Source organism: Diospyros lotus, chromosome 12, assembly GCF_014633365.1.
Source record: "Diospyros lotus cultivar Yz01 chromosome 12, ASM1463336v1, whole genome shotgun sequence".
Lineage (NCBI taxonomy): Eukaryota > Viridiplantae > Streptophyta > Magnoliopsida > Ericales > Ebenaceae > Diospyros > Diospyros lotus.
Genome location: NC_068349.1, coordinates 27,551,543 through 27,578,901, shown reverse-complemented (window position 1 = coordinate 27,578,901; position 27,359 = coordinate 27,551,543). Strand labels below are relative to the sequence as shown.

The 27,359-nt window shown below is 32.5% G+C and overlaps 1 protein-coding gene across 4 annotated transcripts; it reads left to right on the top strand.

Moving 5' to 3' along the window:
* Nucleotides 1-2,240: 2,240 nt before the first annotated feature.
* On the top strand, nucleotides 2,241-16,666 carry LOC127787277 (GTP-binding protein BRASSINAZOLE INSENSITIVE PALE GREEN 2, chloroplastic). Of its 4 annotated transcripts, none has more exons than XM_052315242.1 (4): nucleotides 2,241-2,523; nucleotides 2,661-3,979; nucleotides 10,328-10,495; nucleotides 16,073-16,666. In XM_052315242.1, exons 1-4 carry the CDS (start codon nucleotides 2,391-2,393, stop codon nucleotides 16,394-16,396), a joined length of 1,944 nt encoding a protein of 647 aa, XP_052171202.1. In that variant the 5' UTR covers nucleotides 2,241-2,390; the 3' UTR covers nucleotides 16,397-16,666. The 4 variants fall into 4 exon arrangements, with proteins under 4 accessions (XP_052171202.1, XP_052171203.1, XP_052171205.1 ...); XM_052315243.1 differs by having other exon boundaries at nucleotides 2,661-3,983; nucleotides 10,332-10,495; XM_052315245.1 differs by having other exon boundaries at nucleotides 16,006-16,144.
* The last annotated feature ends 10,693 nt before the right edge of the window (nucleotides 16,667-27,359 follow it).

Sequence of the window (27,359 nt, the reverse complement as noted above, 5' to 3'; positions counted from 1 at the left end):
GGTTAGCCCAAATCCATTTAATTTAATTTTTATGGGCCAGCTTTTTAGTTAGCCCAAATTCCTTTTTATTTTATTTCTTTTGGACCCACTTGATTTTATTTATTTCCTAGCTTTCTAGGAAATAAATAGGACAACACGTTTTGCTTTTAATTAATTTTTTTTTTCTAAAATTACCCTTTCAACTACAAATTGAAAGATAACTAATTAGGGTAATCTTTAGAGTAAAATAGATCAGAAATCAATCAGAATTCAATAAATAGAGATATAAAATATAATATAAATATGAGCTTATCTAGTAGTCGAGTAATGAATCACTTAATTGGCTAAATATTAAAACCACTCAAGTAATCTCTAATCTCATTTGAGTAACACTTAATCTTACTCAACTAACGATTTTAAAATTTTGAAAAATATAATTATTGAGATTGTATTAAATGTGACTATTCTTCATTTTTAGACAATTAGATTTTCATTAAATGTTATTTGAACATTCATTCATTAAAATTATCTATATTTGAACTTCAAAACTTATACTAACCATTGGCATGGACAATAAAATGAATGTTTGTAGGATTTTAAATTAAAAACTTTATTCATTAGACAAACTACCAAAGTTATTAAAGAATGAAAGTTATAAATACTCGTTAAGACTCTAATGATTGTTGATCTAAAAAAGATACAGGGAAGTCTTGATCATAAAAGCTCAAAAGTTCTTTTTTTAAACTATACTTTTGTTTTTCTATTTCATAAGGTTAGATCTTAAAATTATACACCCTTATTCTCATAACCTAAGTAAGAAGCTTATTTTTATATAGTGTGCAAAATATCAGATAATTTTTTTAAGTGTTTATTTTGAAAATTTGTATCATTCTCCTTTTTAAAAGGTTAATTACTTGTTCTTAAAAAATCACAGATCGTAAAGGTTCAGCCTTAATCTTGTTAAAATATGTGTAAAGATTATAGCTTAGCCTACAAAATTTACTGACAATAAGTTGATAAAAATCCTTAACAAAAAATTAAGGTAGTAAAATAGATAGTTGAGGCCAAACTACTTTAAAAACTTGTGTTTTGTATTTTTGATTTCCTTATATTTAAGTAAATATTTTATTTTTAAGTGAGCTTAATTCTCCTACCTCTTAAACTAATTAATCTTTCACACTAATTTTCTTTTTTTCCTTCATTCTTTATTTTTTCTCATCTCTTGCACTTATTTTAACTCCCTCAAATAGAAACTCTTCGCTCAATTTATAGAACCCTAATTTTTCTCCTACATAATTCAATTAATGTGAGAGATTTTGTATTTTATTTCTATTTTTTCGAACCTATCCCTTTTTTGAAATACACCCATGAGTATGTGTAGAAGAGGAGGAAATGGGTCCTTGTGGAAGCCATCCCTAAAGGTGCAAGGGGCCACCTTCTTATTTAATTATATATATTATACTTTATTATAATATCTATATATATATACGTATACATATATTGAACATATACAGTGTACATACTTTTAAATCATTTGACAAATTCAATTGGCCAAAAAAATATTCTTCAATTTAAATTCAAATTTATTTTTTTAAACCTCCAAATATTCTAAAAATATTTTGGAGTATTATAACATATGAGTAAAGTACTATAAAAAAATGAATAAATGAAAAATAATTCATAAGTCATATTGTATCACATCTACTCTACATTGTAGTTGTCGTCATGTGATTGTAATCTATGTTAAAAAAAACTAATATTGTTTATTGACAATTGAGAGTGAGTGTGACAAACAAATAAAGAGAATAATATTAGAAATACTGTTAGCGATCTCTTTTATTATTCACTAACGAAAAAAATTAAATTAATTATAAGAGTTTGTCCCTTCAATCAATTGAACTAAAAGTTCATCAATAGAGATAGATAAAAAATGAAAGATAATTCATTGTTAGTGAATTTACAGTATTTGAAAAGTCAGATGACGTTATTTAACTTTTAATAAACTATCACTATTAACGTGTTGTTTAGATAAATGTTATATCTAATAATGAAGAATTTTCTATTGTTAATAATGAATTCTCTATTAGATCGTTATTCCTTATAGTATGTTTACTTATACAATTTACAAATTAATTTATTTCTAATATAACGTGAAGTTTTAAAAAACCCAACTACCATTTTTGTTAAAATATTCGAAGAGAATAATATTCTATTAAATAGTTTAAGAATTTCTGAAAAGACCTGCAACCTAGATAGGTTAGGTAGGTTCTGTTCATCTTCGTTCAGTCTTCGGCACAGCAAGAGGATACAGCGGGAGTGCAACAACGACCATTTTCTTCTCTTTTCATTTCTTTTCTAAGAGAAAGCAAAAGGAAGGATTCGCTCAGCCGCTCGCCGCAGCAGAAGAAGACATGACGACGGCATTGTTCTGCTCCTGCACACCAATGCTTCCTTTGCCAGCTATTACTAATACAGTCCCCAAATCTTCTTCTCTCAGTGGAAGCTTCCAAGTATACCAATTACCTGTACCGCCTCTATTCACGGGTAATTAGTTTTTGTCCACAGTAATTTTCCTTCACTTTTTTGCTCCTCTCGGACCGTTCTATTGAAAACCCAATTTCCAAATTCGCCTCTGTTTTTTTTTTTTTTTTTGGATCAGCAATTGGCGTCTTATTTCACAGGCATTATTAGAAAAGGTAACCGGAGACACCAGATGAAAGGCCCGTTTACGTGTTTATCTGTAAAGGGTAGTGAATCGACGGTCCGAACTGCGAGAAAGAATCCTGGAAAAGACCGTGGGAAATTAATTTTGAGTGAGGGGAGGGATGAGGATGAGAGCTATGGGCCTATATGCCCTGGTTGTGGAGTTTTTATGCAAGATAAGGACCCAAACCTTCCTGGGTACTACCAGAAGAGAAAGGTTGAAGTGAAACAATTCTTAGAGGCCACAGAGGGTGATTTTGAAGGGATTGATGAAGAATTGGAGAGAGTTCTTGATGAAATTGATGGTAAATTCGAAGAAAGTGACGCTGAAGTAGGCAATTTGAAAAATGAAGGGTTTGATTGGGATATGGAAGGATGGGAATCTGATTTCGAGGATGATGACAGTGATTTGAAACAGCTGGATGGGTTTTGTGCAGCAGGTGTTGGTTATGGGAATATTACTGAAGAGGCAGTTATTAAGGAGGAGAAGAAGAAGATGTCAAAAGCAGAGAAGAAGAGATTGTCTAGGGAGGCTCATAGGGACAAAGCAGAAGTCACTGTTTGTGCTCGATGTCATTCACTGAGGAATTATGGGCAGGTGAAGAATCGGATGGCTGAGAACTTGATACCTGATTTTGATTTTGATCGGTTGGTGACTACACGGTTGATAAAACCTACTGGGAGTTCTGATGCTACAGTTGTGGTTATGGTTGTTGATTGTGTTGATTTTGATGGTTCATTCCCTAGACGTGGAGCAGAGTCTTTGTTCAAGGCACTGGAAGGAAGTAAAGATGGTCAAAGGCTCAATAAAAAGTTGCCTAAGCTTGTTCTTGTAGGTACAAAAGTTGACCTTCTACCTTCTCAAGTTTCCCCTACAAGGTTAGATAGTTGGGTTCGTCACCGTGCAAAGGCTGGAGGAGCAGCTAAGCTTAGTGGGGTTTATTTGGTTAGCGTCCATAAGGATCTGGGTGTGAGGAATTTATTGTCATATATTAAGGAGTTAACTGGCCCTCGAGGTAATGTGTGGGTTATTGGGGCTCAGAATGCCGGTAAATCAACACTGATTAATGCATTTGCTAAGAAAGAAAGGGTAGAAGTTGTAAAACTTACTGAAGCTGCTGTCCCTGGTACAACCCTTGGGATCTTGAGAATTGGAGGAATATTGTCAGCTAAGGCAAAATTATATGACACTCCTGGCCTCTTGCATCCATATTTGATGTCTATGAGATTAAGTAGGGAGGAGCAGAAATTGATTGAAATAAGAAAAGAGCTACGACCTCGGACTTACAGGATAAAGGCAAGTTGTGATCTACTACCTATTAGTAAATTCTAAACTTGTTTATTTATTTGTTTTCACAATTGCTCTCTAATAGTTAAATGATCAATACGGACATATCTCTAAACTGATTTCAAAGGTATGTTATATCGAACTTAACTATAATTTGACACATTTTGTTTCCGGTCAAAGTTTCCATTTTCATGTGATTTACTTATCTTCATTTTGTAACTATGTCAAAGTTTATGGCATAAGAATGAGTGTGTTAATTATTCATGTTTGGAAGTCATGCACTTTTCTTTGTCTATTAGGTTAAATAGTTGATACCAAATTCTTTCACATGCAAGCTTTTGTTAAATCACTTTCATGAGTTGTCATACCTTGTGACTTGGTACAATGAGGAAAAGATTTTGATAAACTTGCTTCAACCACCTCCTAAATTAATGGCTAGGATCTAATCTATCCAACAACCTACAAACATTCCTCTTCATTTTACTAACCCCTTGACCTTTCATATTCCATGACTTTTCATATTACGAGTCCTTTCTTATGATAAGAGAGTCTAGAGCGTTCTAGAGGATTATAGAATGTGGAATGCCATGTACTCAGTTGTGCGTGTGTGGTGCCTACATGGATTTTAGTCTTTGTAGTTTAGCACATGACATTCTTCCCCACTTAAGTTGTCAACATCCTTGTTGCATCCTCAATTCCTCATGTAATGTCTTCATCACTTCATTGAATTTACGTTATAGAGTCTTTACATTCCTAACATTTTTCGTCTCTTGGGAAACCTTTCACTCAATTAAGTACTCACTACTTGGAAGGACTCTTGTTCTTCAAATCACTTGGTCAACAAAGGTTTCATCTATCACCTTGTCATGAAATGCCACAACTTTTGTGGGTGTTTGCTTTGACTCTCCTTAGCTTGGATCTTCCTTGTCTTTATGATACGACTTTACATGCTTATATGGAAGACTAGATGTATCTATAGCTACTTTGACTCTCCTTAGCTTGGATCTTCCTTGTCTTTATGATATGACTTTACATGCTTATATGGAAGACTAGATGTATCTATAGCTTTGGCGGTAGCACCACTCGATAGGACACCTCCTCACTTTGCATAGAATGGGAAAGGTCCTTCATATCTCTTTAGTGAGCTTTTTGCAAGTGTCAAAAGTTCTTGAATTGTTGGGGTAGTGACATCACCATCACCGAGCTTCTTTTCATTGAACTACATTGGACACATTCTTGGTTGCCTTATGAGGTATGATGAGGTCGTATTAGCTTTCTCCTTCCAATCTATGCCAATTTGGGGGCTAGTGGTTGCCCCCACATACTTAAGCTCCAATGCGAGTGGTTATAATGATTATTATCTAATAGTCACCTCAAACACAGTTTCTCATGTGGACTCTTACTTCTAGAAATTATAAGAGAACTATGTTACCTAGCGAAAAAAAGAAAAAGAAAAAAAGGATGCGATGTTCATCAATCTAGCCAAATCCTTCTTGTTGTCACTCACTAAGTGCCTCAAGGACATATCCAATAAGGTATTCACTCGCCATGTTTATAGTTTACCTATTTGTCCATTGGTGGAAGCTCATGGAATAGTGTAGGTCAAGCCCTAGCTTTTGGAATAACTTGGCCTAAAACTTATTTGTAAAGTGAGGATCATGGTCTAATATGATGGTGCGTGGTATGCCTCAATACTTGATCGCATTCTTAAATAATAATCATGTTGCTTGCTCCCTCTTGTAGTCGTTGGGTGTTGGGATGAATGTCTCATACTTAAATAATTTGTCAATCATGACCATTATAAAGCTAGGCCCATCCAATGTAGGTAGTGCCATGATGAAGTTTGTAGTCAAACTTTCCCAAAGTCACTTAGGAGTGGGTAATGACTCAAGTAGCTCAAGGGGTGTCTTCTATCCAACTTGTCCTATTGGGATACTAGCATGTACACACATAGGACTCCTAGTCATCTCTAACTAATGGTTAGTAGTTGGAACTTTCCAATAAATCTACCACAGTTAGACATACAAAGGTGTCTCCTCTTTATGCAACACATCTCATCTTCATGTGTCTTTCTTTAGCCAAGTCAAATAGACTTTGGTTGTCAAATCATGCCTTAGCCTTTCCTTAACATGCTCAATCGAGTTCCCCTCAACCTAGCTCATATGGGCCAACTTTGCCTTCTCACTTTTAGCATCTACAACTTTGACTAACTCAATTAGGCTTTTACTCCATGTCTAGCTTGTTTTATAGTAAGCTTCTTTTGTGTTTAAAAATAGCTAGTGGTGGTGTTGTCGATCATAGTGGCAAATTTAGTAGTTCCCAAGAGATAGTGTCTCCATACTTGTAGGCAATGGGTGTTGATAGTTTTTTCCATCTCATGCACCGTATGCCACCTTTCTGTGTCATGCGACTTCTAGCTCTTGTATGCTATAGGATACTTGGATTGGGACTCCTCTAGTAGCAAAATTTGATGTATCCTTGTGTAGCTCAATTGACTTAGTCACATTTGCCTACTACAATATTAACTCCCATGATTTCCTTTTTTTAAGTCCTTGGAAGGCTTGTTGGCATTTACCATCTCAATCCCATGACTTACTCTTTTTGAGATTTTCTATCAATGGGGTCCTATAGTAAAATAACTGTGAATAAACTACTTAGTAGTTACTCCCAATCCTTGATAACCCGTACCTTGTTTCCATCTATCATAAGCTATACAACTTCAATGTCTTGCCCAAGGAAGGGCATCTTTACTTCAAAAAAGAGCACTTTTCCTTCTTAACATACAACTCATTTACCCTTAGTCCTGGTAGGGATGAAATATCTTGTTCGTTAAAATGGAAAAAGTATCAAGTTAGTAATTTAACCAAAAGACAACATGAAAATCACAGGAATTGTATGGTGTCATGCATGCCTTTTTTGGTTCATCCACTTTGTCTATCTGGAATTGTATGGTGTCATGCATCTAGTAATACCCTAGTCATAGGCCGGACTTAGTGAAATACCTTGCCTTCCCCTACTGGCCAAACAAGTAAACAATGAGTGATGTAGGGTACTTGTTTTATAGTTACCTTGTTGAATGCTCAATAGTCTATGAATAGCCTTAGTGAGCCATTATGCTTCTAGAATAGTATTGACACACCCATATGGAACCTTGGAGAGTTAAACAAAGTGTACTATCACGAACTAGGGTTTTCCTAGGGCTTGGATGTGAAATTGGAAGAATCTGAGGGAGAAAAAGACAGAAATGGAGAGAGAACATCAAGAATAGAGGGAGAACAAAGGAGATTGAAAGGGAGAACAAGGAATTGAGAGAGAAATTAGGGAGAACCAAGAGAAAGAGAGAGAGACAATTCAGATTATCATTCAACAAATGACTAATTCTCTAGGTTATAACCTACTTAAACCTACATCCAATAATTGCTTCAAATTTGGTGGTGTCGTTCCAAGAGGGTTAGCACCAAGCTGTAGCTCTATCTTGTGGTCCATTTTCCTCCTTAATGGCAACCACGTAGGCAACTTCAGTGGCATGACATCCTTAAAATCCTCCAACACTTGGGGAATGCTCTTTGGTAACTGATTTAGGGAAACTCCTCCAAAACTACTAGGTAGGTAATTTCACCTTTCTTAACCCCCTTTCCTACCTTCATGGCTATAGACGAGTGTAGCGAAGATGAGGATGTTAAGATGGATGTGCGGCCATACAAGAAATGATAAAATTAGAAATGAAGTTATTCGTAATAAGGTAGGAGTAATGCCAATCGAGGAGAAGATGAGAGAGACTAGACTAAGATGGTTTTGTCATGTGAGAAGGAGACCAAGAGACGCTTATGTGAGGAGAGTTGATGAAATGGAACAATTAGTCAAAAAAAAGAGGTAGAGGCAGACCCAAGAAGACTTTGGAAGAGACATTAAAGTTTGATATGAAGTGTATGGATTTAAATGAAGATATGACAAAAGACAGAAATACATGAAAATTTAGAATTCATGTAACCGACCCCACATAGTGGGATAAAGGCTGGATATGTTGCTGTTGTTGTAGAGTTGAAGAATTCCATTCCTAGTGCCCCTTGGAAGCCATCCAATGGACCAATAGACAAATTAATTGTGCCTTCCCAAGAACCTACTTGTAACTTCATTCCAAATGCATGTGTGTCCATGGGCTTAGCCATCACATTTGTTGTCTTTAGCCATTCTCCTTTCTTGGAGAAATAGAGTCTCAACCTCCTTGCTTCATCAATGGTTATGAAGTTGTGTGTGGCCTGAAAAGGGTCGCCAACATGTGATGTATCATGCAAGGGTTTTACCGGTTTTCAAAACATTTTTCGAAAACACATACAAAGGTAGCGGAAATAAACATAGAATCACCTTGCAAAACTCATTTCCAATGTCCATATGCAACATATAAATAAACCATTCCATAGGGGGATTCAAGGTATACCTCTTGGATGGTTTGAAGGTCGATGTAGAGTTTGATAACCTCTTGGTCAGCAACTGTTGTGCCTTCAATCTCCTTACTATCAGAACTTTAGTTAGATCGAACCAACCCCCGAAAGCACGGAAGTAGTTCACGCTCCGATGAGTGGGTGAATCCCTCAACTCACTCTATGTTCTTGTCAGAGAGAGTGAGGGAGATTAGGCTGGAAATTTGGGTTTAAACAGTTTGTTTCTCAACAAGCAATAGTCTCACTATTGCAAGTGATTTGCTACTATATCAACATAGAGACAAGGAGGAGCAGTGGATAAGGGGCAAGGGCTTTGGAATGAGGAGAGAAAATGATCATAGGCCGAGAGAATCGCGCACACACAAGGCAGCCAAAAAGCTATTTTCCATTTTCTTCTTCTTTCCTTTATATATCCAACCCAAAAAACCCTAATTGTCCAAAAGGAACAAAATCAACAAGGAGAGAGAGGGGGGGACATGACTGAGGAGGGAGATGCACGCCCCAGGCACGTTGTCCTCCCATCATCCTTCCCTTTCCACACATCCCACGGAAAGTCGTTGCAGAAACGACAGAGCGAATGTGCGATTCACAAACCTCTATAATAGAAATGGTCGACAGTTTCTAAGGAACTGTCAACCGATTGGCACAATCGACATGAACGATCGACAGCTTCTAAGGAACTGTCGACCGTTTCTGGCCAACTTTTAAGAAATTGTATTTAGGCTTACCATTAACTCTTAATGACCCTTTCACCATCCCATGATGAAACCAAGGCCCCCGTTAACACTTAACGGCATGCTTGTCAACTCTTGATAGTTGTTCCTTATTAATTTAATCATTGAACCCGATCCCTTAACTCTTAACGATGACATCATTAACTCTTAATGATGATTTCAAGTTTAATCGCTTAGTTAACCACACTCGAATATGCGTATGATCTTCTAGGTTCACTACTAAGTAGCAATCGGGACATGTCAATGTCATGACCCAAGAGGAATTAGAGGGGCAATGCTGTCATTAGTTGCAATTATTTGTTTGGAGATGCTATTCATTCTGTTAAAGTGCACATGGGTGTTGTTCTACAATATTCTATTAGTTGAACAACCTATAAATAGGCCATAGCATGTAGAGAATCTTTTCCTGTTCCAAACATGTGCAACTATTTAAATATTGCATTAGTGGTTAGGTTTGAACTTAGAATCTTTTCCTACTCTGATACCATATTGAATAATTAACCACCAACTCATCTAAAAGTTTACGTTGGTAGATTTTATCTTTTATATTATTATTTTTACTTTCAACATATATAATTGGACATGAATCATGACATGGTTACTCTCTAAGTAGGTTGTGAGACACTTAGCACAATCTAAACCTTCTTTGTTGCTAAGTAAGAATAACCCACATGTGCCTTCAGAACAACCAAAGAAGAAAGTAGGTAAGGCTAGAGAGAGAAGCTCGTGATCACTCTATTACTTGGAAGGCCTTAGGTTCTAGAGAATTATTACAAAAGGTAGGAAGGGGAGGTACTTATAGCCATCCACCTCCATAATCGATGGCTAGGATTGAATTAATTCAATGTGCATATCTCTTCATCTTACTTGTCTCTTAACCTTTAATATTCCATGGCTTTTCATATTACAAGAGAGTTTTAAGAATTCCAGAATGTTGGATGCCGTGAACTCAATACAATTGTGCCTGTTGCGCGCTTGTAGATTTTAGCCATTGTTGTTTACACAATGCTCAGAAATTTTAAGTTATAAGTTGGTTCCCTTTCTCTCTTTCTCCATTACTATTCACTATTTTAAGTTCTGCCTTATTTACACGCCACCAGTTAGCTTCTTTGATGTACTTTTATTGTTTCTACTGAATTAAAAACTCACGCTAGATCTGATGTAACAATTTGATTTTGCAGCCAGGACAAACTGTGCATGTTGGTGCTGTAATGAGGTTAGACCTCAATCAAGCTTCTGTGCAGACAATCTATGTTACTATTTGGGCATCACCAAATGTCTCTCTACATATGGGCAAGACAGAAAATGCTGATGATATTTTTGTCAAGCATGCTGGAGTCAGGCTGCAGGTAAGCATCCTGTCAGAATAAGATACAAACATCCATGTCATTATTAAAAAAAATGTAATTGTGAACTTGTTTCCAATTAGTGCATCAAATTCATTTGGTGGTCATTGGTTTTCATGCGGTCTAATTTTCAGATCCACTGCTTGATCAAACTGCAGTAAATATTTTTAAAATAAACCAAGATAATCTATTAATGCTTATTATTATACTTAAAATTTCAGCAGCGAAGGTGTTGGTTCAGAAATACTGCCCCCACCAATAACATTTGTAAACTTCAAAGTAAAGAGATTATTTTGGATCAAAATGTGGTTCTTTCTGTATGACAGTGGAAGTTACTAAAGGAATGCTACAGTTTTTCCTTTTCCCCATGAGAAGCAAATGAAAGGACATATTAAACTTTCCTAATTTTGTGTTCTTCCCCGACCCTCAAATTTACAGTTTTGTAACACACAAAATAGTTAAATGCCTTCTCTGGTTGGTATTTTACAATTACAGGGAAATGACACATTCCTCTGATGACTAACCAAAATTTAAATACATCAATGGAAATGAAAGTGATACTGCCTAGAGGTATTCCTCTCTTGTTTCCTTCCAAGTAGGGGAAAATTGCCTCTCAAAATGAGCAAATACATGCTCAAGGAAATACTAAAGGAAAATGGTATAAAAACCATTTTTAGGCCACGAAGAGAGCATTACCTTGTCAGTGTAACCTACAATTAATAGCTGAGATAGCATTTCATTAATCAACTATTTATTCAAACAAGGGGAACTGCATTTTATTTTACCAGATAAAATGCTATCTTTTTGACTTATTTTCTGAGTAAAGCTGTAGTAATTATTTACTGGAAGAGAAACATTGAAGTAATGAATAGTTTAGCTAATTGGATGAAGAAGACTGGGTGATATAGAAAGAATTTGATGGGAGAGACAGTACTCTTTCACTACAGAAGGTGTTCACTAAAATTGGGTTTCTCTGCTTGAGATCAAATTTGAGTAATAAACTCTGCATCAGGTTATCGAGTTCCTTCCTATTCCCCGGGAACCACGATCTTGTTCACAAGTTCCAGATCGTGGTTCTTTTGTGTCCTAGGATTACAAAGGAATGTGGTCCAGGTCCCAAGAACGGGGATCCTAAGTGGAGCATGAGCTTAGTTAAAACAATTAAAAACTAGGGAAGAAGTCAGAATAATTTTCAATGAAAATTAGAGAAAAGAATGCTTGCCTACCTCACTTTCTTGTATATTATTTTGCATTTTGAAAGATAAAAAAAAGGCACTGCTGGAGGGATAATACAGCAGAAAAGAATTTTCATACCAAGTGAGGAGAGAATTTGCTGAATGCCTGATAGCAAGAGTTTCAGTTTCAATCTATATTTATAATAATGTGGAACATAATTAAAACAGAAAATTAGTCAAAGAATTATGCCTGAGATACAGCCTGTCAAATCAACCTATAAATCAGTCTATCCAATCAGCCTATATAAATCAGTCTATCAACTATAAATCAGTCTATCGAATCACCTATATATCAGCCTATAAATCATCTAATCAGGTGGGTCAACTATACAATAAATACAGCATTCAACATGCCTTTTTTTTATTATATTTACATCCACTCTGATATTTTCACATCTTGGGAAGAATTGGCTGTGGAGACCAATACCTATATTTAATTTTTGTGAGGTGAGTGGATGGGATGAACCTGTGGAAATCAAGAAGGATCGGAAGCTGTTAGGCGAGATATTAGGCAAGTTTTGAAATATGGACAATGGGATAAGGATCAGAATTCTTAGAAGAAGATAAGTCTATTTATCTTATCTAGTTGTTAGTTGAATTCCTAAAATTTAGAGCTAGATAGTTTGTATTTTAAATAAGCCTAAGATATGGTGTAAAGTAGATAGATTTTTACCAATGATGGGAGTCTAATATACGGTTGTATATATTCTCCCTATGTTGTGAATGAATTATTATTCCATTCCTTTATTCAATTTCTTCATAACCAAGTATCTAGCAAAAGAGGACAGAAAGACCAAGAAAAACTTGGCGTAAAGCACACAATTGTAATATGAGTTATACAGGCCTTGCATAAGATCCAAGACCATGGATAGAAATGACTGGTGAGTTAAAACTTATGTAGCCATCCCCACATAGTGAGGTAAAGGCTTGATATGTTACTTATTCAAATCTGGGACTGGAATAATTCAATTTAGAAGGATGTTAGTGCCATTTACAATTCTTGTTCCACAATGGAATAATCGATATTTTCTTTGTTTATCATGTTTGTAGTTAGTACCTGTTATTGATTCAGTAAGACCACACAAGGAATTAATTTCAATTTTGAAGCAATTATCCATTGATTTTTCTCTTTTGTCTTTAGTTAAATGTCTTTTTCCCTGCACTCTGTGAAGAGCAAAATTCTGGAAAGAGAATATTGGTAGCTTCATTTGTTTTTTGGTGCATCAATGGAGGAAACAGTGCACCTTGACTTTCCTATGGAAGGATGACCTCATCGTGTTGTTTTTGTTCATCTTCTGACAACTTTCTCTTTCATATTTTAGACGAAAGTCAAACCTTCATTGGGAACATGGGCTTCAATATTTACAATTATTAGGTGGTCTGCTAAACAAAACTCTAATTTCCTTTTTTAAGCTTTCTATTCATCTTTCACCCAGCAATATTGGTCCTTTATCTCGTGGTTGAAGAATCCCGTTTATTCCTCTCTTTGTGTTACTGTATCCCATTCATGCTGTCAAATCCTACCTTTCTCTGATCTTCCCGCTCCAAATTTGTTGAGGACTTGTTCTACCTTACTTAGAAGCTTATTGGAATAGAAAAACGAGTGCTCTTTTTTATTCTTTTCATATTTTAACTGGGCACAATTTGTTTAGTGTGTTTTTTTTTTTTTTTTTTGGGGGGGGGGGGGGGGGGTGTGGGCTGGCAGGGACGCTTAAGAGAATTGCGCAACAACAATTCTACCTTTTTCCAGGCATAGCATCCTTAAATAGATCACACTTTTCCTCCTCTTTCTGCAGTCAAGTCGGACACTCTTGATCTCTGGCCACTTGAGCCTCCTGTTCCATATTCTTCTAGTAAATAATTTACCTGTAACTTCATCTTTTTAGGATACTACTGAACTGTCATCTACTATTATGGAAATATCAATATACTAAATGTCCTTGTTTGTTTAAACACTCAATTACCAATTGCTTGATATAAATAACTTAATAATAAAATCTGTGTTTCTGAGTGACTTAAAAGGGTAGTTTTAATTGGTTACTCAAAACAGAGAAAGAAAAGCTATATGTGGGTTGTATTCATTTGGAGGCAAAATGATCTAAGCTGTGCATGAGCAGCCAAAGTTCACTTTTTTACTGAATTGTTCAAGTTTGAGTCAACTAGTAAGCAAAGTTCCCCCTAATATAAGCCCACCCTAATAAGGCCAAGCTTAGTTGAAAGACTCACAAACAAGGTGCATTAAGTTTGCATTTGCATTTTATTTTTTGACTAAATGTGACTTTTGTTGTTCCTATTGATTTTAGAATGGGAAAAAGAAAAATGTTGAACTTTAGCACTCTTACTGATCTACTATTTTCTGCATATTAGAAGCAAGGGTCCTACATATCCTGGTTTGAGTGTTAACAGAATGGTGTCATGTTTAGCAGCCCTTTTTATTCACATTATAAGTTTCTGACCGTTATATCCTAATTTTCACTCAGACAAACTTGTCAATTGGTTTCTTATACAGTCAAAGAGTAGCTATGGCTTCTGCATGAGGCTTTGTTAATCAGACAGGACATGCTGGTTCAGTCAGGAACCTAAACCAAGACCACTCCCATTGAGGGAAAAACAGTCCACCCCTTGAGGAGTAATACTGGCCTTTCAGACTGCTTGGCTTGCTCTTCAAATAAAGAAACTAGCGTAGAAGTTAAAATGAAAAACTGAAAGGGTTAAAGCTTTGAGCTGGTAATTTGTCTTTTGTTTTTTTTTTTTTTTAGGTGCTCATAGGGTTCGTGATCAGTGAGGAAAACAAGGCAAATCACTAGTGGTTGGTTCAGTTTGGTGCATGTAAAGGCTACAGGACGTGGTTTGATGTGGAAGGGTTGAAACTGGTGATGGTGGTGGGCTCTCTTAGATGGGTTTGGGTTTGATATGGTGGCTGGTCATGTGTAGACATATCTCTACCATCCTTCTTAGATAATTAATTAACACATTATCAGCTAAGGTAACAAACCATACAGACACGTCATGACAAGGATTTTTTTTTTTTTAAATAAAAGATTAAGAGACAACAAAATAAGGACATGTCAAATAAATTATATATATTACACATTCAAAAGAGCAGGTTATATTCTACATTATTAGCAATAAATATGGTTAAAATTATTAATCTATATAAAAAAACTATAATATATAAAATTTAATTGAGGGACCACCACCAAAAAATGAAAATCTATAATATATTCATTTCATAATTGACTTTTAACCTGTACTTTTTAAACTAATAAAGTGGTTGCAATCTGTCCTGTCTATAGACGCGCAACATCCGTTACAGACATGGGTGTTTTCCAAGTGTATGCAGTGTTCAGTAGTAAAAGAATTAGAATTATTCAGACACATTTGTATGAATGCTTGATCATATCTGAAGGTGTTTGATGAGGGTCACGCCGCAACACATATGTTACCTTCAGAGTTTGTGCTTCTTACGGTATTACCATATGGTTATGTTACATGGGCTTGTCTGAGTATTTTGTGTAGGTGTGAGTTAGAGTTGTCAAACAGGCCATGCTTGGCCTCCCATTGCGTTTCAAAATTTGAAATGCTGCTGCTACAGGAAGGCCACATGATGCAGCCTCGCTGCATGTATATTAAATTTATTTGCTTTTTTTTAAATTAAAATTAAATTTTTTGATGAATAAAATTAAATTAAGGAACAAAATCTTTTATCTTGTTCATGAATGATTCTATGAAAGGTTGTTTTTCCCTTTTGATATCTGAAACATGGATGTTTACTTTGTATACTTCACCAATTCCTTTTGCTTTGAACATATTGCTGACAAATGAGAAATGGGATGCAGGAAATCCCTCTTAAGTGTTTGCTTGTAGTGGATATAGAGTTAGGCTGTTTTGTGCAGTGATATGGTGTGAGTTATTGAAGATATGCATAAATTTACTTAAAAGTATTACTGGGTCAAGAGAGTGAAATTGAAGCAGTACTGGATTTTAACACTACGTCCTCCATATAGACAAGCACTTTCCTCCTAACTGTTGGAGAAGTGTCCACTTGGTATTTGAGAAGAGTTGGTTTAAGGATTCATTTTGTTTGTGTGTTTGTGCATATTACTATGCATTATCATTCTTTTTCAGCTTTTAAGACTTGATCTAACCATTCTTGAGATAAACTTTTATTTATTGGGATACACACACAATCACAACTTCAGAAAATGCGTTGACATAAATTGGTTTGTTTGATACTGATGCCCGTTGCCTAAAACCTGTTGACTGTTTGTGTGGCAGCTTCTTTCTATATGGTTTTGAATGTGAAAATGACACCCGATGGTGGTTTTATATATTGTTGTTTCAGCCTCCCATTGGCGCAGAACGACTTTCTGAATTGGGCAAATGGAAAGACAGGGAAATCAAGGTGTCCGGTACGAGCTGGGATGTGAACAGCGTGGATATTGCAGTAGCGGGCTTAGGTTGGTTTTCTTTGGGTCTAAAAGGTGAAGCAACCTTGAGACTGTGGATGTATGAAGGGGTTGAGATAAGCGTGCGAGAGCCTTTGATTCTTGACAGGGCACCTTTTCTTGAGAGGCCTGGCTTTTGGCTACCAAAGGCTATATCTGATGCCATTGGCAGCCAAACGAAAGCCGATGCTCAAGAAAGAGGAAGAAAACCAAGAATATGATCAATTGATGATCTTGCGGCCAACAGTCCCTTCTCAACCCTGAAATCAAAGCAATTATTGGATTCTAAGACAAAGCAGCAGCAGAGCATCATATATGACAAAGGTAGGCAGCAGCACAATCTTTTTCCTTGTATACATTCATGTACATTACATATACAATTTTGGTTGGTCTAGGCTAGATGTATGTAGCACAGCAAGAGTACGTATGAATTATTATATAACATGCAATAACGCAAGGAGAGGTTGTCCTTGTCTTCCTTCGTTCCTTCAGTATTTGCCTTCTCAACCTCCAAATTCCAGGAGAGGCAACTGACTAACACAACCAGCTCCTTAAATATATATATATGAGAGGATAAAGCCTAAAAGGTCTCCTATAGTTAGTGGGTATATATGAGAGAGGATAGACTTCACAATAAAAAAAAGATCATTAAGAAAACACAATCACAAAGATATTCTTGGATTTAATAAATTTATAATGGCATATATTCTCAAGTAATTAGATGTTTATCAACAAATTGGGTTGATTCGGCTGAGAGAAAAGGATAAATTCTATCTTAAAATTCAAAAAATTCCTTAATAAACAAACTCCTAATCATTAAAAGTATAAACATCCATAAGCCTTAATTTTACATATTGCAAATCCATTAATTACAATTGACGTACCTCATTTTAATGAAGTACACAAACGTAAAATATTAATATTTTCTTATTGCAACATTCATTATAAATAGCCATAATGGGTTGAGTTGGGTTACTTTGCATTGGCCAATGGGCTTAAAATTTTAATTAAATTTTTGGTGTTAAATACAAAATTAAGACTAGTATTATTTCAAAGGTTTGGATCCATATTTGGACAAAATTGTATTAAGTCTTAAACTAAACCGAATTTTGTAACTTGGCTCATTTAGTCTTCTAGTTGGGCTCTAACTGACGGACTAACCCCGTTGAACTTTGTAATTAGCTAAAAAACTTTTTAAAATCAAAGTGCTCTCTCTCTCTCTCTCTCTATAATATATATATTATATATATATATAGAGAGAGAGAGAGAGAGAGAGAGAGAAATTATACTAGTATAAACTCATGATCATGAACAGATGGATTAAAAGTTTAATTTTTTTGCTAAACATAAAATATTTAATGTGAAGCCACAAACAAAAAGTCAGGGAGAGCCACGCACATGGAATCGTGCAACAATTAAAAGCCCGTCCGTAAGAGAGAACAAAACGGGGGAGAGGAAGAGTTAAATAGGGATATGGAGCCAAAAACAAAGACTAGAAATTAATTAAGAGATTAATTAACTAATAATATTCCTTAATTTCCTAATTGCATGCATGTGTTTGCATGTTATTTTGCGTATCCAAACAAATAAAAAAAAATAAAATAATAGACTTAAACTAAAAGCTAAAACTTGATTGAAATTGCAGAAAAGAAGAGTACTGGCCGGCAACTGTGTGTGTGTGTATATATATATATATATATATATATATTTGATCAAACTAAGTAGCTATATATAGCTAGTGTGCGTGTGTGAGAGACACAGACACTATATATACATTATTAGTAATGCCCCCTCCAAAATCGCTTTTGCATGGCCGCCTTGTGGGCGGATAAATTAGATTCAGTAATAGCTTTGCGGTTAGTAGTAGTAGCCTTGCCGTTGTCGATGCGCAGAACATTTGTAGACGTACTGCTGGAACGACGTCCCTCCTCCTCCTGTTGCTTCTGATTACCACGAAGATCACGATTATGATGATCATCATCCGGCGGTTGTTGCGGCTGCTGCTGCTTCTGCTGATCAGCGGTGGTAGTACGGTCTTTCGCCGGCGGCCGAGGGTAGAAAAAATCAGTCGGAAAGAAATAGTACTGCATGCCGGCCATGATTAATAACAATAATAATATATACTTAAGAGTTGATCGAGGAGAGGTGTTGGACGTCGACGTGCATGGAGGAATATCAATAACGCCTTGTATGTATATATAGGAAGAAATATATATATACAGGAGGCCAAGCCTAAGTATACGATGGATTGGATTGAATTCCCTTTTCTTCCAAATAAACCCTTTCCTACACAACATATATAGGAAACTTACTCTTATTACCTAATTAATGGATTAATTCCTCCCCCTCCCTCCCCCAATTCTATTTCAATATTATATATATATATATATGCTGACATTCCATTCACCAATGGATTTATTTGGCTCACAATCAATTATTATTATTAGGATAATAATTAATTAGTTTCAATATAATATTTATATTGTACTATTTTATCAAATTAGAAAATCATAATCACAATCAAATTAAGAAACTCAATCACATATCAATTAGAAATTTGAATCACAATTATCACAATATAATTACATGTATTGGATCACATATGGAAGCCACAATAGAGAGACAAAAAATTAAGGAATATTAGAGAGCAAGAAAGTATTAGTGACTAACGCACACTACAAGAAATTTAAGATATTGTGACAAAAATAATTGTGATGGATTAAATTGTCACGAAAAATATCTTTTTTGTGACAAAATCTAATTTTCTCATGCAAAATTCAAAAAGTAAAGTTGTAACAAACAATATTTTGACATAATATTTTGTCATAATATAGTAATGTAGATAATTTATAATGACAAAATAATTTTTGTCACAAAATTTTGTCATATCAAGTTGGCGCCAAAATTTTGGCGCCAATTCAACTTACATAATATGATAAAATAATTTTGTCACAAAAAATTTTGTCACAATATTTAATTATATAAGATGTAATTACAAAATTTTTTCGTCACGATAAATAATAATTTTTATAACAAAAATACTTTGTCACAACGTAGTATTATAAAAAAAAATATGACAAAATATGTACGTCACAAGAAATTCAATTTTTTGTAACAAAAATAATTTTATTAAATTTAATTTTTTCATAAAAATACGTCATATTAGGCATAAAAAATAATAATCTAGTGACAAAACAAATTCAAAATATTTTATAAAAATAAAAAAAAATAAAAGACATGTAGTGACAAAAATATTTTGTTATAATATTTTGTCATAAAATATTTAGCCCCAATATTAATTTTGATGAATTCAATTTTTTTCATAAAAATACGTCCCATTAGAGATAATAAAATAATAATTTAGTGATAAAAAAAAATTCAAAATATTATCATAATAAAAAAATAAAAGACATGAAGTGACAAAAATATTTTATTATAATATTTTGTCACAATAGGGCCAATATTAAGTAAATATCTTGATAAATATATTTTGTCAAATATAGTTTTAGTTACTATATTTTATCATAATATATATATATATATACATATATCAATCCATCTCAACATTTATTAGCTAAAAATGTTTAAAAATTTTGATCAACTCCCCTAAAAAGAAGAAGGATTAATTTAAATATTTTATTATAAATTTTTACATATCATGTTTTATTAGTGTAAATGAATTTTAACTAGGCATATGTTATTCTGTTGGTAGATCATTGATTAAAAAATTGCAATCACATACACATTTATCAATTGACAATCCAACCAAATGAGATGAATTAAAATTAATGACAATAAGTCAAATCAATATATATCATGATAAATTAATTTACTCAATTTAATTAATTGCCCGAAAAAACTAGTTAGGAAAAAAGATCTTGGATAATGAAATGATAACAGATAAATATTTTATTTATAAATATTGAACATAAATTTATTATTTTCACAGTAAAGTTAAACGATCACAATAAAAATCTATGCTATAAAGTAATGTAGTCTTCTAGAACACCATATTTTGTAAACCCAATATATGATTAAAAAATAAAATCTTATTATGTTACAACATGATGTATTGACTTCCAAACATGTCTTCCTCCTTTTACAACTATACACTATTTTGTTTCTCATATATTACAACACAAATTGGATAAAATTTAGCAAAGCACACTGAAAATAAATATCACTAAACAGTCACTTCACTTTTGGCATATCCAAATGATCAAAAATGAACTGGCATATCCAAATGAACTTGCATATTCAAATGATCTATGAAGATCAAAAAGCTATCCAACTCATGAGCAAAAATTCAAATGAACAAAACAACATGCCAAATGAATTAGGCAGGGACAACCCAATTCAAAACCAAACAAAACAGAACAGTTTACCAATTGAACATAACAGTAAAAAAATCTCCACTGTAAACCAAAATGCAATTTGCCAAGAAAATAAGCTAACAACTACAGTCCGCATAGCACATCTAAATAATTGGCGACTGCGCAATCGAACCGTGCTACTGCTGAAGACTGAAAATCCAACATCCACCTATGCTTCTCTGCTTCTTCTTCTAATTAAATTAGAACAGATACAGAACAGCTGTCCATCAGCTGTAAAACAGAAAACCCCATGAAGGAAAAGAAACAAATCGAAAGCAGAAACCAAGATTGGAATATCAGTCATCATCAAAACAGAACAACCAATGGTATAGTTTGTAGATTTCCTCCCCAAATCAAAAGATACATGGTTCCATTGAGGTCAAAGTTGTTAATGGAGAGCCCTTATATAGTATCAAGAAAATTAAAAATTATGTCAGTACTAACAAATGAAAAACACGTATGGCCAGCTTCTCTAAACTATCTAACCAGAGCTTACAGTGAAAGTTTGATCTAATCAGCATTTTAAAAAGTAAAAGAACATGTAACAGTGAGTAATTAATTTGATGAATTGATTTTATAAATCTATATGTCTTAAGATGCTAGGCTTTTAAAATTTTCACCTGAAAGCTTGGCAACTTCGTCATCGGTTAGCCTGGCTATGAATCCATTAAAACTCCTTCAGTAGCTGTAAACTAGCGAGTCATGCAATCCACACATTAAACTTAAACAACCTCTTGTGATCATTCGACAATTTTGCAAACTTTTATTTTTCAGTACTAAATATGATCAAAACATAAATTGATCTTGTGATCTCTTCTTGAAAAATTATCCTGTAAAAAAATTAAAAATAAAAATAAGTGAGATTGTACATAATAATTAATAATAAACATCATATATAATTGTGATCTTAATAATTTATCAATTAAAATTTTGTCAAATAATATGTAACACGATATTAAAACTTACCGTCATCTTCATCTTCATCTTCATCATCTTCGCTACCACCATCATCTTCTTTATCATCAACATCATCATCACAATAATCAATAATAGTATCATCTTCTTCATTGTAATTTTCTTCGTCACTACAACTATCATCAGTTTCATCTCTTGTTTGGACCAATTTCTTATTTGGAACAACAATGCTAGCATTTATTTCATCTGGAAACACATCTTCCCGAAGCAATGATCCTATATTTTCTGCATCTATTTGTTCAACCTCAATAACATCATTTACCTCATATTGTTGATATGGTTTATCATTCAAAATTAACCTTTCACCTTGTTATACATTTTCTGGAACATCATATACATTTCTAGGACATACTTTCTGCACAATTTTCCAACTGCTTCCATTTTTCATGTCACCAATATAAAAAACTTGTTCTGCTTGTGTGGCTAGTACATAGGGATCATTGACATACAATTTTCGACTCGTATTAACACTCACTAGTTGACCATATGTCTTCATTCCGTTTCTTTTATCTCCTACATTCCACCAATCACATTTAAACAAAAAAACACGATTTCCATAGCAATACTCAAGCTCAATGATATCCACCAAGACACCATAAAAATCAAATTCTTCTGAATTATGTTCTCCTTTTACCACAATACCACTATTTTGTGTACGAAGATACTTATCACGCTCAATTGTGTGAAATCTAATTCCATTAACTATTATACCTCTATATTTTGCAACACAAATATCAGGACCCAGTCTTAATGCATATAATTGATCTTGTGATCCAACGGAGCCATTTATATTTAAGTGTGTCACCTATAAAACAAATCAAACAAATTATCCAATGTAAAGTTTTTTTTTTAATATTAATAGTTAATGCTTAATAAAAAAAAAACACAACATACGTGCATGTTGCTTAAACCAAGATGGAAATTCATTTTCATGTCTTTCTTGCACATCAATCAAGCTTTGCTGTTGAACTTCTTCCTTATGTAAACTGTATGTATAACAACAAATAAAATACTACAATGAAACAATAATATTGATATAAATGATCTATTAATATTAATCTTATAACAAAAAAAATAGACTTACTTTAAATAAAATTCTATCTCTTCGCAATTATTAAGTATATACCACTGAATTTTCTTGAAATCAGACGAGGATAATACATGATACACAGGGACTCCTAAAGCTCTTGCCTTTTGTGTGAAAATTGAAAATTCATTATCTATCTCTAGTTGAGGTCCATTATAATTCTTCTCCGGTTGATTGTGCTTAGTTTCAACTCCACGAAAGTACATTGAACAAAAATGAAGACAGATTATATACACGTACATAACCAATTGCATATATAGTTACATGTATGTATATATAATCTGTATGTGTATACAGATTATATATATGTATGTGTATACAGAAACTGCGTATTACCCACCCCTCTCCCCCCACGTGGGCGTCTGTATAAGTGTTTCACCTTCTCTCTGTTTTCCTTCCCTGCCCTTCCCAGCCCACCCATTTTTTCTGTCTTTGTAATCTATATATATAATTTATATATTTTTCTTTCCCTTTTCTTAGTTTTTCTCCCCCTCTCCTTAATTTTCGATGAATTACATTCCTAGCTCTAGCTGTATCCCTGGCACATGTCAAGCCGCCAAGTTCTTAATTATTATTTTTAGCTAATTGTGTTGTTCAAAATTAATCTATTGAGCAATAGATTAATTTTTAAAAGATATATATACTAGTATTTTTAATATTAAATTATTCTTTATTTCTTTTTATCTCAAGAAATTAGTTGGCATTTTTTATACTAATGATACTAATAATTGTTGGCAACAATGAAAAATAATAAAGAGTAAAATTATGATATGGCCCTATCAAATTATAGTTTTGTTTATGTTAACGGATTCAATTAATAAATAAAGGAAGGAAGGGTGGATGGATAAATAAAATACCTTATAATTTTTCTTTTATTTTTTTTCTTATTTCTACCTTGTAATATAGTTTGATTTAATTCTTCAATATATTAAAATTTTCATCTTGATTGTCGATAAAGAATATTATTATGGATGACTTACATATTTTTGTTTTATCATATAATATATTTAATTGCTATGGCACTTGGTCAGAAAAAAACAACTATTTTGAAATCAAAGTCCACTACTTTACCATTAAATGTTCCAATTAGACGTGTGCAATCCAAATCCAATACTTTACCATCAAAGGTTTCTAGTACACAAATACAATCCACTACTTTGCCACCTAATTTCAAGAAGAATGTCTCTTTGCCAACCATGGTTCATGCTACATAACTTAGAGAAAAAGATTCAACACTGGCAAGAACAAATGATGGTATTTCACCATCCACTTTGAATAAGATTGGGAGTTCATTAATTTCTCCAAATGACACGGAGACAATTGAGTCAACAATTGGTGGAGGTTAGTTATTTATTTATATTTTTTTTGCTTTCCAATTAATTATTTATCCATTGATTGTATTTCTATTTTATTAATTTTACTTTTAGTTTAGTTTGATAAACTTAGCTTATTTGTACAATGTGGTTAAATTACAGTTGGCAATACAAAGAAAAGAGGTCGGGGAATAACTAGAGGATTTGAGGTTAAAAAGCGGATGAAAGAGGGTAAAAAGATTGGAGGAGTTAGTATTAAAAATTCAATGCATCTACCAATTGGCCCTGCTGAAAAGATTTTTAAAATGGAGATAGGAGTTGTCACTCGATTGTTGGCACCATTAAAAGTGTTTTATTGGAAAAAAATGACAGATGCTCTTAAGAAGCCCCTCTTCTCAAAAATCGAGGTGAGATATATTTATAATTTTTTTATTTTCTTATAAGAACTGTTATGTGTAATTAAGTTTTATAATATAGAAATTACTTATTTTGAATTAAATATTTGTAGAGTGAGTTTGACATAAACTTGAGTGATCCACATACAAAAAAAGTAGTGGATAAGATTATGGCTAGGCGTTTTACGATTTATAAATACCAATGCCACATGCATTATAAGAAATTTGCTACCCTGGAGGAAGCACGTTCAAATCCTGTCGATCACATGGAATCGGATGATTGGAAAGCTTTATGTACACATTTTGAAGAGGAAAAATTTAAGGTAATCTTTTATTTCTGATAAATTTAGATACAATAAATAAATTTTCTAAATTTTTTTCATTTGTGATTTAATTATTCATAGTACTTTTTTCCTTTTATTATTATATATTGTATAAATTTGTAGGCTCAAAGTGCATCACATACAAGTAATCGAGCAAAGATGTAAGTTTCACACACGTCAAGTTCAAAGTCTTTTTGCCAACACATGTATGAAATGGTATGTGTAATTAGTTATAAGTTAAAGCATAGTTATTTAAACTACTTTATATTTCATATATATATTTTAAATATTTTGATATGTATAGTTTTTTTTTTTTTTACTAATTTTAAATATAGGAACTTATTGAGGAAAATTTGGAAGAGATTTTAAAAGAAAATATAGAAGAAAATCAAGAAGACAAAGTTGATTAACCTATTGAAGTATAGCTTTATTTTGAGACACATCGTAAAAGTGATGGTACTTGGACCCACCCACAAGCTCAAGAAAATTATGTAAGTTCATTTTATTGTTTTTTAATGATATATTATTTTAAATATTAATTTATATAAATTTTTATGCTTGAATTAACTTCTTTTTTTTTATTTTTATAAGAGCAAATGAATGCTCTTTGGGTCAAAGTAATGGAGGATGGTACTGAAATGATCGGGCGCCAGATTCTTGAAAAAGTTTTGAAGCCAAAATCTGAATATATTCGTGGACTTGGTTATGGGGTGAAACCAAGTAAATCTAGAGAATTGGAACTAGAAGCTCTTTTAGAAACTGAAAAGATTGAATCTGAAAAGCGAAATATTGAATTAAAAAAGCAAATGCAAAACCAACAAATCAAAATAAGTAGTTTACAAGAATCTTATGATCAACTTAAATTTTTGATTGATGAGTTAAGGCATAAACGAAGTGGTGAAGTGAATACATCTACTTCTTTTCATGAAGGTAAATATATAATTTAATTATTGATTCAGTGTTTTATTCAATTCAAATTCATTTAATTTTCATTTATTCTAATGATTTTTTTTTTGTGGTAGATTGAAATTATGGAACAACAAGAGAAATTATGGAGCAAGTAGATGAAGATTAAGGATGCTTGGTGCCAAGTAACTTTATTTAATTTTTATGTTTCAAGAGTGAAAGTAGTATTTTTTTTAAGCATTGTTTTTATTTTAGAAACGATGACTTTTCATATATGAAGTTTTTTTTATTTGTAGTGTTCATTTTATTTATTATATTTAGTATTGTTGATTTTATTATATTTCAAGTCTTTTTTTAATTTTTTATTTGATATAAAGATGAATAAGATCAGTCTTAAAAATAATTCTATCATCATAACTTTTATCACTAAAAATAATTTAAATAAAGAAAAAAATTGTCACTGCTTGTTATTATTATAATTACAACAAATAGAATTTTTTTTATCACAATTAGATTATTGAAAATTAGTTTCATATTTTCAAAATTTTGACAAAAAAATCACATTTTTCGAAAAATTCGTAACTTTTACAATTTTTTTTGACCAAAAAAAATTACTTTTTATAATTATTGATATAAATAATTTTGTCACCATGGAGAATATGACAAAAAAATATTTGTCACCCTTTAATAATGTTGATGAAAATATTTTTGTTGCTATTTATGATTTTGGGAAAAAATAATTTCATCAATGTTAATAGTTTATTACAAAAAAAAAAAATTTATCGCTTTTACGAATTAATGACATAAATATTTTTCTCATTATTAGGACATTGAGAATATGACCAAAATACTTGTCACCCTTTCATAATTCTGACAAAAATATTTTTGTCATATTTTTTGATATTGTGACAAAATAATTTCATCAGTATTAATATTTTCTTACTAAAGAAATTCGTCACTAATGTGAATTATAGATACAAATATTTTTGTCATTATTGGGACATTGAGAATATGACAAAAATATTTGTCACCCTTTTATAATTTTGACAAAAATATTTTTGTCACATTTTTTGATTTTATGAAATACAGTTTCATTAATATTAATATTTTCTTACTAAAAAAATTTGACACCTGAACTAATTACTAACAAAAATATTTTTGTCACTATTGGGACATTGACAAAAATATTTTGTCACTATTTCTATTTTGTCAAAAAAATATTTGTCACAATATTAGATAATTGACAAAATTAATTTTATCACATTAAAAATTATGTCAAAATAATTTTTGTCACTATTTAAATTGTGACAAAATATTTTTCAATTTTATGACAAAATAATTTCATTAATATTAATATTTTCTTACTAATGAAATTCGTCACTTGTGTGAATTATTGATAAAAATATTTTTGTCACTATTGGAACATTGAGAATATGACAAAAATATTTGTCACCCTTTCATAATTTTGAAAAAGAAAATTTCTCACATTTTTTAATTTTATGAAAAATAATTTCATCAATATTAATATTTTCTTACGAAAAAATATTTGTCACCTATACTAATTACTGACAACTATTGAGACATTAACAAAAGTATTTTGTCACTATTGAATAATTTTGATAAATTTATTTTGTCACTATTTCTATTTTATCAAAAAAATATTTGTCACAATATTAAATAATTGATAAAATTAATTTTATCACATTAAAAATTTTGTCACCATTTAAATTGTGACAAAATATTTTTTGTCATAATATACATTTTGTCACGATAAAACATGTGATTTTTATCTAAAATTTGAATTTATTGTGA